The sequence below is a fragment of the Seriola lalandi genome, unplaced genomic scaffold (assembly GCF_002814215.2).
Source record: "Seriola lalandi dorsalis isolate HSWRI2012SDOR001 ecotype SW California unplaced genomic scaffold, Sedor1 jcf7180002053944, whole genome shotgun sequence".
Taxonomy (NCBI): domain Eukaryota; kingdom Metazoa; phylum Chordata; class Actinopteri; order Carangiformes; family Carangidae; genus Seriola; species Seriola lalandi.
Window position 1 is genome coordinate 1,369 of NW_019524497.1, and position 14,910 is coordinate 16,278.

The following is a 14,910-nucleotide window of genomic DNA, read 5'->3' on the forward strand; positions in this document are numbered from 1 at the left end:
TTTTCATGCCATACTATACTATGTCGTTTTTATGACTTTTAATGCCTTACTATACTATGACATTTTTTGCCTTACTATACTATGAAGTTTTTATGACTTTATACCATAATATACTATGTCGTTTTTATGACTTTTTATGCCATACTATACTATGTCGTTTTTTATGACTTTTTACAGTATGCCATACTATACTATGTCGTTTTTATGACTTTTTATACAGTACTAGACTATGCCGTTTTTATGACTTTTAATGCCTTACTGTACTATGTTGATTTATGTCTTGCTATACTATGTTGTTTTAATGATTTTTTATGCCACACTATACTATGTCGTTTTTATGACTTTTTATCCCTTACTGTACTATGATGTTTTTATGACTTTTTACGGTATGCCATACTATACTATGTCGTTTTTATGACTTTTTATGCCATACTATACTGTGTCGTTTTTATGACTTTTTATGACTTACTATACTATGACGTTTTTATGACTTTTTTGCTATACTATACTATGTCATTTTTATGACTTTCATGCCTTACTGTTCTATGTCAATTTATACCTTGCTATATTATGAAGTTTTTATGACTTTTTTTACGATAATATACTATAATGTTTTTATGCCTTTTTACAGTATGCCATACTATACTATGTGGTTTTTATGACATTTTATGTCATAATATACTATGACGTTTTTACGACTTTTTATTATGTCGTTTTTATGACTTTTTATGCCATGCTATACTATGTTGTTTTTAGGACTTTTTATGCCACACTATTATATCTACTATACTATGTAATTTTATGCCTTAATATAATATGCCGTTTTGATGACTTTTTATACCATAATATACTATGACGTTTTTATGACTTTTTTGCTATACTATACTATGTCATTTTTATGACTTTCATGCCTTACTGTTCTATGTCAATTTATACCTTGCTATATTATGAAGTTTTTATGACTTTTTTTACGATAATATACTATAATGTTTTTATGCCTTTTTACAGTATGCCATACTATACTATGTCGTTTTCATGACTTTTTATGCCATAATATACTATGACGTTATATGCCTTACTATAATATGACGTTTTTATGACTTTTTTATTCCATAATATACTATGACGTTTTTATGACTTTTTACAGTATGCCATACTATACTATGTTGTTTTTATGACTGTTTATGATTTACTATACTATGACGTTTTATACCTTACTATACTATGAACTATTTTATCACTTTTTATACCATAATATAGTATGACGTTTCATGCCATACTATGCTATGACCTTTTTATGACTTTTTATGCCACACTATACTGTCGTTTTTATGACTTTTAATGCCTTACTGTACTATGTCAATTCATGCCTTGCTATACTTTGCCGTTTTTATGACTTTTTATACCATAATATACTATGTCGTTTTATGACTTTTTATACCATAATATACTATGACGTTTTTATGACTTTTTTGCTATACTATACTATGTCATTTTTATGACTTTCATGCCTTACTATAGTATGACGCTTTATGCCTTATTATACTATGACGTTTTTATGACTTTTTTGCCATACTACACTATATCATTTTTATGACTTTCATGCCTTACTATAGTATGATATTTTAAGCCTTTTAAGCCTAAACTATGACGTTTATATGCCTAAATATAATATGAAATTTTTTATGATTTAGTATACAATGACATTTTTGTGCCTTACCACACTAAGACTTTTTTTGACTTAATATAGTTTATATTTTTATTCAGTACTATAGTATGACATTGAATTTTCATGCCTTACTATACCATGAGTTTTCATTCCCTAGCATACTATGATGTTGCTTATGGTTTGGAATGGTAGTGTAGTTTTTTGAGCTTTTGCCTCACAGTTTTGAGTGAGAAGAGTCTGGGTTCGGACCCAGGGCAGCCCAAAAATATGCACATCAGTTTAAGTGTCAACTCTATTGCCTTCCCATACTATGACTTTTTATGCCATACTATACTATGACATACAGTATGACATATAAATGACATATAGGTCTCTATATCAAGAATGATGTTACCATATGTGTCACATATAAGAGGATACACACATATAAGAGGATATATTATAATGACATATATAAGTATATATAATATATATATAAGTTTATAACATATATGAAATATATGAAATATAGTAAAATGCAACTTTATTAACATATATAATTATATTACATTTGCGTATGGGCATTTCTGAATCTAAATTCAGATCTTATATGTTAATAAACCATTAGGTTGACAGCATTAAAAAGTCAATCTCTTTGTTTTGGAGGGGTGGCGGTGTTGTTGTGTCCCTACCAATGTTGAGACCAAACCTACGCCCCTGGGTTGCAGCAAGGCCACACTTAGTACTTACTGAAAACTGAGCCAGATTTATTTAAGTTTGGGCCAAGTTTTTCTGAATTGGAAAAACAGGAAGAACAGAAAGAAAGAAAAAAAATATGTAGTCAGAGATGGAGGATAAGCAAAGAAGAAAGAAGAAAATAGAGTAGGGTGGTCAGCACAGGCACAGTGTGTGAGGGGATTCTGTTGCCTGGGGGCTTTGCCTACAAGTGTATACAGGCTTATATTTTTTTTAAAGAGGATGTAATCACAACATAACACTTCAGTCTATAGTCAGAAATACAATAAAAGCACAAACCAAACCAAAGAATCGAGTGGAGAATCGCATATTTACACCCTGATGATGTGGCCATTGCCTCACTTCCTACTTTCATGCTCAGATAGGCACAGCTAATAGCTAACTATTATAGAGGTGAAAGAAAATAACTGTGAACTGCACCTTTGTTAGTCAGAGAGTTCACAATGAGTGCTTATATAGAGATATAAAAAGCACTAAAATGCAAGCTGCAAAACATGTTGCAGAATATTATCCTTACAATATTTTGTGTTGCCATATATTTTTTTAAATACATTAATCATGACAGATTTACTTTAAAAAGCTGGTAGACACAGCTGCCCCAGTGACAGATAGTGCCAGTGAACGAGAGGGTGTTGTTTGTGAGCTTCCCGTCTTGTTGCGACGTATTAATGCTTCCTTCTCACCTGCAAACTGTCTCTCCGATGTCCCCCTGCCTCCAAACTTAGTCACAAGCTTCCCATTGGACTGAAAGATGAAGACACAGCAGGCCTTGTTGTCCACGGTGATGATGTGTCCATTCTTATCCACAGCCACACCTTTAGGACCCATGAGCCGGCCTGCGCCGATCTTATTCTGGGAGGGTGTAAGACAGAGAGGATTTTAGCAGGGAAAGAAAGAAATGGACATTGAGAGAATTTCTAAACCATCGTTATCTCTTTATGTTATAATGTTTATTTTCTTATGTTTCACCTAATGAATTCAGAAAAGCTTTTGAGACAGTGCAGCCTCACCTTAAACTTGCCATCAGAGGAGAAGATGCTGACCCAACGATTGTCATAGTCAGCCACAACAATGTCGCCGTTCATGTCCACAGTGACGCCTGTCGGTCTTTGCAGCTGCCCCGGAGACCGACCTCTGACCCCAAAGCGCATCTTGAACTGGCCATCATTGGAGAATACCTGTAATCAGTTCCATCACAGGACATTAACAACAGTACTTTCCTTTTCTACATGACCCACACATGTTTGCACCTTACATGCATCTTCCTCTCTGCGTCTGCCTCACCTGTATGCACTGGTTGTTGCTGTCAGCCACCACCACTCTGCCGTTACTAGAGGCTGAGATTCCCTGCAGATTGGTGAACTCCCCCCTCTCTCTGCCCCGGGACCCTGAAAGAAAAATAATTACACACTCAGTAAATGTGCCATTTGATATTTTCACCTTAGTTCCAGTGTGTCACATTTTTCCTCAAAGGCTCATACATTGATGCTGATCATTTTACAAAGCATAACTTGACTTTTACCTTCCAGGTAAATTGAGTTTTTTTTTTTCATGTCAGTACAGTTCAAAAATGAACTTGCATAAACCTGCCTGAGCCAGGTACTCAATCACAGTGAAAAAATTACACTTTCATTCATTTGTGGAAGTTACATAATCTCTCTTTCTCTAACTCTTCATAATGCAAATAAGCTACCAGCAAATTCTTATTATCCTTTACACATCATCCATGTTTGCTTGTTGTTTGCTTTCTAGGTGTGATCTCCTGACAACATAGCTTGTGAATACACTGGATTTTCTGTGGATGTCATTCCTTCTGTCAGGTCTCAGCAGGTTGATTTTCATTCTGCAGTCCAGTGGCATGAACTGAAAACAGCCAGGAAGTGAGAATGCCAATCTAAAAACTTGTTTTATGGTTCAGAGACTAGTTTGTGGTAATGCTACACATTCCTGATCTGCAATTAAAACAACAAATACAGGAAATACAGAGGAAATATAGTATTTTCCCTGCTATGACATATGTCTACATCCTCTCCTAGATGTGGTCAGCCGTCTTACCCACTCTGTAGATGAGCTCATCTTCAATGGGGTTCTCCTTTTTCTTGGTGGTGCTGTACATGCTGGAGGGCCGCCGCACCGCTTTCTGCCGTATGTGGCCCCCTGTCCCGCTGGGAGACTTCACCCTCCTCTTCACGTCATCCGGAGACTGCGGCACATCTGAGGGCTTCACTGCCCGCAGGCGGAACGGGCTGCTGCGTATCGGCTGGCCGTACAGCAGCAGAGCGAAGGAGTACTCTCCCTCAGAGCGTAACGTGTAGCCCACCTCATATGTTCCGTTCTTATTGTCCGTTACCTCTGTCTCTGCAGCGCGGTTCCCATCAACGGACGTTATCTCTGCTTTTAAAACAGCGTTTCCTGTCCGCACCAGCTCGCCATCCTGCAGACAGAGGTCACTCATTCAATTCCACAACAACAAAAAAATAAAAAATCTCTTGTTGTTCAAGCATGATGCACATGGGCGCAGCATCTAGGGCAGCACTTTCTACAGACACATCACAAGCTCCTAAAAGATTTTATTTTTGATAATAATAATATCCTCATTAGTTGCCTTGGTTACAAGAGTCTCCACCATAAAATAACTTGCAAAAAACAAGCTAAAAATGGCATTAAATTTCAAGCTGTTCTCCATGGTTCACTTTACACATGTAGGAAATGACAGTGAGGCTAAATGACATGAAGACAGTACCTTATCTTTTGTTGTCACAGTAACGGTGTGGTGCTGCCCGGTTGCTGCATGGCGGAGGCCCTCTCCTGTGGCGACGGAGGTGTGAGCTACAGCTGCTGTGGTGAGGAGAACACCCAGGTTTTGGATGGAGCGTCGCAGACCTTCAGTCTCCACCTGCAGCGCACAAGATACACAACATTTTCAACTGTAGAATAACTTCCTGCTTTCTAAAGTTGGTGGAAAACAAACCAGTTAAAAGGAAAGTGAATATTAAGCCATCAGATGACCATGAATACAACTGGGATGTTCATGTTGCTCTGTATCTGCTGGATGTAAAAACTTAATTAACTCAGCTTTAATGTCTATATTCTCCAGCGATAAACATCAACATTTCACACATCACAGAACAACTTGAGATCATTAGTGACAACATGGAAAAACTCCCACACCCTCAATAGGAGAAAAAAATGTTAAAAATAGACTCAAGAACTGCTTAGAAATTGCATTGCGTCACCATATAGGAACATCAGTCAGATCACAATAGTAAAAAGCAGAGAAACAGTTTGAATCAGTATAAGCAGCAGGCGATACCTGGCAGTCCAGGTGTGCATTCTGATGTGGTCTCTCGGGAAAGTCGTGTCGGGCCAGCGCTGTTACCCGCTCACTCATCTGCTTCTGAACCAGCAGCACCTTGCAAGAGACACATATTGTCTTCTAAGTCAGTTTTTAATACATCATTTGGCAAGAGCTCCCATTGTGTTACACTGCTGCATCATATTTGATAGCTGGCTCCCATAAGTGTTGTTAAGTGTTTGCTAGCTTGCTTGAACAAATTACAATCTGTCAGCGCACCTCAGTAGCACTCCCGTGGCTGAGAGCCTGCTCTGTAAAGCTGCAGCTGCTCTGGATGTGTTCCTTCCCCTGAAGGAGAGATGAGAGCTGGGTCTGCAGGACCTGCACTCAGGTAAGTGGAATACAAGGGGACACAGAAGAGCGAGTGGATGAGGAGAACAGGTCAGAGTAAAATGTGAGATGAGATGAAATATATAAAAAGAGGTGATTAAGAGTCTTTTATAATATTAAGTATTGTTGACAGGAATGTGAGAAATGTGACATGTTCGTATGAATGTGTACGCTTGTGTGTCTGACTATGAGTGTGCAAAGATGCAAGTGCACAGAAATATGCATGTGCATGCATGTGAGAGCATATACTGTATACTCTATATATATATAACATGCTAACCTTCTGCTTGGCGCTGCAGATGCTCTCCAGGTCTGTGATGAGGGCCGACTTGCGCTGATGCAGCGCCCGCTCCAGCTCTTCGAACGTGCTGGTAATCTCTGCCACTGCCTCATTCTTCCTGTCATTCAGCTGGCGAGAGATCTCACTCACCAGCTCGATGGCTGCTGTCAGCTGAGGGAGCCTGCAAGATCGCACAAGATTGCACAATGTGAACTTTTATAAATCCTTACTAAAATTAAATTAAAAATCAAAAGATAATCTGATGAGGAAGTAGCTAGAAAGCTACAAAAACGTATTCTTTGCTGAGCATGAACATGAGTCACTATAATCAGTACCAAGTTTTAACACGCCAGGCACAGCACAGCACAGGTGACATTTGATGGCAAACTGGGCCAAATGCCTAAACTCCCAAACACCTGATGTGAAGGATATATTCTGAAAGCTTTATCAAGGCATCAAGCTCCCCACCTGCTGTGTATTGCGTCCAGCTGTGTCTTCAGCGCAGCCTTGTGCTGTTCCACGACGTCCCGCAGAGGAACAGTCACATGCTCCCGGTGCTCGCCCTCTGTACAGTCCAGACACATGGCCGTCTCACATGATTCGCAGTAGAACTCCATCACCTGCAGAGGGAGACAAACTAAGTAAAAAGAAAAGCTCCCTCATTCTTGCTGGGAATTGCAGATAGGTTTAAGTTCAGTTTTCACTTGCACATTAATAATTGCTAAAAACAAAAGAGGCGATGACTGAGCTGAGAGCTTCCCACCTTCCCCTCATGGTTTGGGCAGCAGAGGGGTTTTCCTGCAACTGCGGCACTGACTGACTCCAGGACACTGCAGGCCTCCGGCCGCGAGCACTCTGGGTCTCGTTGAAGGACCTGGTCGGACAAACATTTGAACCTTCATTATGCTGTTTTGTAATGAGCAGTAGACTTGTAAGAAAACCATCTGTGTGGCCTGGTGTTGTATTGTTTCCATTTTTCTTTTAGTGTTTTTGGGGACATTTTTTTCTTTTATTTGACAGTTAATAGCTGACAGGAAACAAGAGCAGAGAGCGGGGATATTTAATAAAAGTCCCCAGCCAGAATTGAAGTGGTGGCACTGGTAAACAAATCCTAAAAAGAGCCTCTTGAAGAAGCAAGGACTGTCCTGAATGACCTCAGTCTGAAAAAATGTCCTCCCTTTGTTTAACACTGGGAGTGGTTCTCACAAAAACAGCATCAGCAACACACATAAACCCTCTGGCTCAGTACTGTCTGTAACTGCTTTTTAATAATCTTTGCTTTGTTGTTTACTTCATAATCGTTTCTTCCTTTGTTCCATGTAAACGTACTTGAAAATCCTGTCGGGCTAAAACATTTGTGTCTGACTTGAAGTAAACAAACAAAAAAAAAAAAGGATTAAGAGTCAAACCTCCATGAGATTAGTGATGAAGAAGTTGTTCTGTAGAGCACAAACTCCTTTCTCCGGCAAGATGGACGTCTGCCGACACACTGGACACGAGAGCGTCAGAGACTCTGGGGGAATGTAGTTCTGGAGACAACTGAGGAGGGAGAACAAGTTAAAGAAAGCACGAGTTAGAGTATGAGATATACCCATGTGATTCTTTTGCACTGTTCTGTGTATAATTATTAGTCATATTCAATTTATGGATACAGCAGAGAGAGAATGAGAGGACACTAGAGAGGGAGAGCTGTCACCTTATCACCGTAATTGAGAAACAGCGTCTGAGCGGTGCCGCTGTCACAACAAATTGGGGGAAAGTGTAAATCCAAGTCGATACACAGAACCCGCAGCCTCAGGAGAAAACACCCACAGTTTGAGGCCTTGAGTAAGTGAATTTCTGGCAAACCAATCTGCCTGACAGAGATGCACCGAGACAAAAGACTTCGGGGAGAGTATATGTTCGTGTGTGGCCCGTATGTTTATGCGCGTGTGGCATGTGACTAGGCCCGAGCCTCATCCTGGCAGCAGTCACACATCTACATCTATCCCACCAGCCCCTAAAGGCTGAGGATGTTCAGGCTCAGTTGCCCTTAGGAGGCAATCAATTTAACATAAGACACCTTCAAACCTGAACCAAACCCACAGTCAGCAAAATTCAGCTGCAATATGCAGATTACACCGCATTCCCCTGACTGTTTTTTATTTTTTTTCTTATCTGTAGCTTCTGTGATCACTGATACTGGGGTTAATGCTGCAACACAACCTGAGGTCATTGTCGGGGATAAGTTTCTGTTGCTGTACACAGGGGGGTCTGGCAGCTGTCTGGGCTGAGCTACATACTAACACCTGCCTGTTTAATTTATGACAACACACCAGGCCTGTGTCAACCAGGCTTTGGTGAAGTGCAGTCATGAGCTGTTGAGAGCTTTAACTAAAGTCTTGGTCTATACCTATCGCTCTGTCAACACCACTATAACACTGCTCCTTTGTCACACGCACACAGCCAGCTGGCGACCACAGGCTCAAACACTTATATGGTGAAATGATCTGTAATGATTATTTTCATTGTTGATTAAGCTTTAGATTTGCAATTACCGGAATACCTGTTTAGAGAACATTAGAAAAAGATTTCTGTTTTCTGTTTAAACTGCATATTTGTTCCAATAACAGTGAAAAAACAAACAAAAAAAAACATAAATATATATATATATATATATATATATATATGTTTTTTTTTTCACAATGATATAAAACAGAGAAAAACAACAAATTAAATAGAAAAACTATTAATCAATAACCAAAACTGTTTTATTCGTTATTCATTTTCTGTCAGTCTAATTGATTAACTGGCTAATTTAAAGTCCAACAGTCATGAGTATGAGCACAAGAGGCCACGTGACCCTGTTTATAGGAGGATAGAATTTATTCTGGCATAATTTCAATAGGATAACCTGAGGCGATCCTGATCACACATTGTTATAGATTCATAAGCAGATGTGCTGGAAGTTTACGTGATTAACGACAGATAATCAAAGGAAGCTAAATTAAAAGTGATACCAGACCACACCAATCACAATAGGCCCAGCAGCGGTTGCCAGCTCAGCTTTAAAACCCCTAAAACTACATCAGCCCATTCAGTATTAAAACATCTTTCTGGCTACATCATGTATAGTTCCAGACAAAAATCTGTTCACCTCAGCAGGGCTTCAGATCACATGCCATCCAGTTAAACCGGGGATTAAACTTGCTTTCTGGTGGGCAAATGCCCCTCAATGCCCCCTGCTTGGAAAAAGAATTTATCCCATACTTTGTGTGGCTATTCAAAACTATTCCATAAATATTTGTTTGATGATAGGTTTAGAAGTAAACCAGTTTGAAACATAATCCTGGTTATCCTGTGCACCTAACAACACGCCCATCCCTGCTTTCTCCATCCTCCCACCCTGACCCACAACAAACTTTCCCAAAGGCCTCCTCAGCTTGGCTCGGCACAAAAAGACTGCAGTAAGTATCGCCCGAGGGGGTATCGTCTTTCTAAGGAACTGCAAATTCAAGTATTGTAAATGTATCTCCCAACAATGGGGCTTTTTGTCAGACTGCAGTCACTGACGGTCCCTGATGCTAAGGAATGCACTTATCCCAGTGGAGTCGGTGAGGAGAAGTGCTCTGAGCTGTTTAATTGCGGGTAGGGATTTGCAATAGATGAGGTTCTTCTATTATGGGACATGTAAATATGACAAGAATTCTTCAGTAATAAGCAGGGAGGATAAGTCCTGGCAGGGAAAACAGCCACAGTGAAGCTTGTGTTCTACCACCTTCTTTGCATGGTCACAAAAAGCTACATGTAGCAGACGGTGTGAACAGGGGTGTGCAGAGACTTGGGTTTGTGTCAGATTTAGCTTGAGGGAATTGTGGGTAATTAAGGCTTTTGCCAGCGTTCATTCAATAAGAGAGCACAAGTATTAGTTACCTTTCACAGAAGGTGTGCAGGCAGGGCAGGACCTTGGGGTTGCGGTAGTGATCCAGGCAAATGCTGCAGACCAGAAACTGCTTGTCTATCTGACGGACCACAGGGCTGGTGCTCCCAGCCTCACGCTTCGCCATGGCAGAGGACATTTAAAGCCACGAACAACGACAGCAGTTAGCCTGCAGAGAGAGAAAAAGATAAAAGTGTGAATATTTGCCTATATATGCCTATAAAAGCTTTTCTGTTGAGTGTCACTTTCATTGCCGCTAAAGCTCAGCAAACTTCCCGCAGGAGGTACCAGGAACCAAAGTGAACAAAGCTGATTAACTCCTTGATTAGTATAAAAATGTCTCCATTGTTGTGGTGTTATTTCTAGGTTAATGCCAGACAAAGCCAGCTGAAGGAGAACTGTGTGAAACAGACACATGCACCAGCGCTGAGTGTAACAGAGAGGAGCAGATGTAGACAAACCTGAATCATCATGTGCCTAACTTGTTGAACATCACAGTTGAAAATAAAGGAGGCTAAAGGCTTCGTAACTAAACACTAAGTGCAGTCAGTAGTTAAAGACATGCCTTTTAATTACAGATCTAAAAAAATAATGCATTAAAACAGGTTTTCCAGGCCACACAAGTCCTCAAATCCATACCAGGAATAATACACACTCCTGATGCACCGGACCTGTTGTGACAGTTACATCCACTTCACTCGTACACACGTGTGACTGAATGAATGTGCAGAATGTGCAGGGTAGTGTCTGTGTTTCCCTCTATTTGTGTTTGTCAGTCTGTCTATATTTGCTAGTCACTAGTGAGGTCTAGTTAATAGTTCAGTACCAGAGATTCTCAAGATCAAGCCACATGTGCTACCATAAAATATAGAATTCAACATGAGTAAAATAATTGGGTTTTTTTTCTTAATCTATGTACATACACATAGATTTACATTATATATATAATTTTTTGTATAATTACATATAAAGTTTGTTGTCTTTAGACATATGAGCCTGTTTACAAATAACTGATCTAGCAGTTCTATTTAGTTTCAGTGTGTATTAAAGGACCTGTGCATCCGTTTGTGAGTGATGGTATGTTATAATCCTGCATTATAATTTTTCTGGTTTGGCACTGTTTTGTTTAAATTTGGATAATAGATCAGTGTATGGAATTGTTTAAAGGTCCCATATTGTATAAAGTGAAATGTCCATGTGTTTTTTGATTAGAAAGCAGGTCTAGGTTCTATATTAATACTGTGAAAGTGTCAAGGTCCAAAGAGAAACACAAACAGCCTGTATTCAGAAACTAAGCCTTAAAACTTGCAGCCAGCACTTCTGTAACTTTGTGATGTCACAACAAAGCAGTCATCGCTCTCAGCCGTGACCCAAGCCCATTCCACCCTTGACGCAACATCCAAACTTGCAGGATTTGGTTTCTCTGACCGAAATCTGCTATATTTTTATTTGATCACTCAGAAAACAGTCAGCCAATCAGAAAAGAGGCTCAGAGCCTCTCCTCTGATTGGCCCATTGACCTGTTGTTGCTAGAGCTCCAGAGAGAAGCCTGAGAGAGGAGATGTTAAACTACATTCAGATGGTCTTCATCTTCTTATGGATATTAAAACTTCAAATAAAATGGAAAAGTGTAAATATGGGACCTTTAATAAGAACTGTATATTAAATGTTACCAAATATTTTCATGCTGGCTCTAATTCAAACTGCATTGAAAATACACATGTACATTTTAAATAACACACCTAATAAATTGCAATGCATGTCACTGACAGTTTATTTATTATTAATAGTGGCAAAACGGAAGAGCCCCATGCCTTACATAATCTCCTCCATTATGGAATTGCAGCTGCAAGGTATGGATATTCTGCCCAGCAACACACTTACACCACTTACACATTCATCAGCACAAGCCCCAACACATATGGCGTGACAATTACAGCAGTATGTTGAAGATGCTACTGCAGCATATTCCCATTGCTAACATGCATCTAGTGTGTGAATGTGAAATAAGACAGTGGAAAGATTAGGTGTTAGCAATGCAAAAATATCCAGTCTGAATAACAAAATGTGAGCATGCCATTTGCAACATTGGCTTTTTTGTGAGAGGTGACAAAAGGCCATCACAGTGTGTAGTTCTGAGATACACAGACCTGACCTGACCTCAGGCTTCAAATGGCACCTTTCCTGAACACTATGCATGCCATTTTTATCTGTGTTGCTAACTAGCTCAAGTAATGTAGTCCAGCCAAACGTTCTCAGTAGGTCAACACATGTATTATTCATGTTTCAGACACAGACATGTAGTCACACGCTCATATAACTGTAGGGATGAGTGGATAGTAGCGTGTGTTTCCAACAAACATACCTGGCCTTAAGATATACAGTAGTTATGAACATAAACACTTACATAAACAATAGCAAGGACACACACACTCAGGCACAAAAACACATACAAACACACTGATAATCATCATCCCCCACCAGACTCTCCCCCTGTCTGCGCATCTGTCACAGCTGGTTCTAATACGACACTCAATCCCCTATGTCCCATCTCTGCTCATGTCCAATTGTCACACACACACACACACACACACACACACACATACAGTACGTACACACACACATGATCAGGGTGGGTAAGAACCAGGCAGAATCTTTCCAGTCTTTGCAAAGAGGGTCCAGTGACACACAGTCTCTTGACTGGGAGGTTAAAGGTCACAATCACACGCTGGTTAGGGACAAGCAGGGTGTCTGATGGAAATGATCAGAGGCTAAATAGCTAATGTGTTGTCTACATCTAAATATGCATTGTTCTGAATAAATCCTGCACGTAAAAGCGCCATTTCAAGAGTATCTGGTTGTCTCTGATGAAAAGAAGTTCGAATGTCTCTCCACATAATGTAGAATTAAAGAGCGATCAACCACAGGATGTTCTGTGTACTTCAGTAAAGTTCTCACACTTCCCTGCCATTCTCTGTCTGTGCTAGAACACACTGATACTAATATCATCATTCTGTGATGACGTCTGTCTAAATTTAGACACATGTATTAATGGGTAGGCGAGGGAATCAATGACAGCGAAACTAAAATAGGACCAGGGGTCTCAGGACTGCTGGAGAGTGATGTGGCTGGCGTCCGTTTATTTACTGCTGACTGTGTTTGAAAATACATTCTTTTTGGGTGGCCACAGTAATAATAAGATTCTGCATAAGAATAAATCCTCAAAATAAGAAGTATTTCTCAAAACACTGGGATGAAAAGAAAAGCACAAAAGCTTAAACCATCTGGTCAGTGTCAGTCACAGAAAATGGAAATTTGAACTTACAGTTTGACTGACACATGAAAGCTTTAAGAGTTTTACAAAGCACTTGTATGTTCTTAACAGTCCGGCTGATTGAAACATAACATGCATACATGATGCAACAACAGACACACGTGAGAGTCATGCATGCACATGAATTATGCATATGTATTCAGCCGACCGTGGTTCCAACTTCATTCATGGCTGCTTTAATTCCTAAGTGGGCCACAATGCTTAGTTTTTGAAGCTTTAAAGTAACCATGACCAGTTAACTGACAGGCTTGGCTAAATCAGAAGAGTGAGTGAAGACGTGCAGATGCGAAATTTAGCCTCTGCAGTTAAAAGCAGCAGGGTGGGATGAAGCCAAACCCAGGCAGGACTGCAGGAAGCTTCAAAAAGTGATGTATGAGCAGACACATCCTGCAGGGAGCTGTCAACTAATACCATCAAAATGAAAGGTGTTATAATTCTCCTGGCAATTATACACACAACAATAACAGCAGTAATGTTGCTGGTGACCTTAGCTTGAGTAATTCCCCGAACTCTCAGGATTACAGTGCTTGCAAGTGCGACTAACAGTGTATGTGTGTGTGTGTGTGTGTGTGTGTGTGTGTGTGTGTGTGTGTGTGTGTGTGTGTGTGTGTGTGTGTTTTAAGTGCATGATTGCAGCAGGTTCGCGTGTGACAAAAAGCTAACACCCGTGGAGTTCAAACACAAAGCGTCTATTCACTGCAGGCTTAACAGGACACAAAGTAATAGTATTCTTCCCCTCACTTTCTTTGTCTCATTCAGCTCTAAAACTCCTGCTCTTGCTTCACTGTACAACTGGATCCTCCCAGCTCATGTGTATCTCTTATAACACACACGTGGAAATGAAGTGGAGGGGGAAGAAGTGGAGTAGGAGAGACAGGAAATTAATCGTCGTTCTTCCCAGTTCAGCAGGAGGGCAGGGAGAAGGGACGGAGAGACAGACAGTTTCATCGGGAAAAGGAAAAGAACACAGTAAAAGTATCAGCCCATCTGCTCCCCGCTCACCGTCATGCACCTGTACAGCCCTGATGGATATGTGCCGACAGCCTGGACAAACTCACACACGTCACTATGGTGACAGCCGAGCTGATACTGTCAAAGTCATACATGCGCAGGTGTGCTGCATGAACATGAGGACAAACGCACACAGACATGACGGAGAGACTACCTACTGTCAGTAGAGAGGAGTAGATCAGTGTAGAACGCTCCATGGCAGAAATGTGTAAAGTCAGAGTAACACTGGAGAATCAGCACACGCCCTGACTCAAGCTCGCAGGCCCACCCCCCCACC

At 40.4% G+C, this 14,910-nt stretch overlaps 1 protein-coding gene across 3 annotated transcripts in view; it reads right to left on the reverse strand.

Moving 5' to 3' along the window:
* Positions 1–2,372: 2,372 nt before the first annotated feature.
* Positions 2,373–14,910, reverse strand: part of LOC111652342 (tripartite motif-containing protein 3-like) — a 22,231-nt gene continuing 9,693 nt past the window's right edge. The window contains exons 1-14 of one of the 3 annotated variants that reach the window (XM_023402588.2): positions 14,792–14,906; positions 10,282–10,457; positions 7,779–7,908; positions 7,133–7,243; positions 6,838–6,989; positions 6,370–6,550; positions 5,979–6,080; positions 5,718–5,816; positions 5,148–5,300; positions 4,460–4,838; positions 3,689–3,792; positions 3,415–3,582; positions 3,088–3,256; positions 2,373–2,440 (exon numbers count right to left, since the gene is read on the reverse strand). In XM_023402588.2, coding sequence (XP_023258356.1) covers positions 2,388–2,440; positions 3,088–3,256; positions 3,415–3,582; positions 3,689–3,792; positions 4,460–4,838; positions 5,148–5,300; positions 5,718–5,816; positions 5,979–6,080; positions 6,370–6,550; positions 6,838–6,989; positions 7,133–7,243; positions 7,779–7,908; positions 10,282–10,427 — 1,947 coding nt within the window. In that variant the 5' untranslated portion in view covers positions 10,428–10,457; positions 14,792–14,906 and the 3' untranslated portion in view covers positions 2,373–2,387. Of the gene's footprint in view, positions 2,441–3,087; positions 3,257–3,414; positions 3,583–3,688; positions 3,793–4,459; positions 4,839–5,147; positions 5,301–5,717; positions 5,817–5,978; positions 6,081–6,369; positions 6,551–6,837; positions 6,990–7,132; positions 7,244–7,778; positions 7,909–10,281; positions 10,458–14,787; positions 14,907–14,910 lie in introns of those variants that run through there. The other 2 variants (XM_023402589.2, XM_023402590.2) reach the window with 2 other exon arrangements.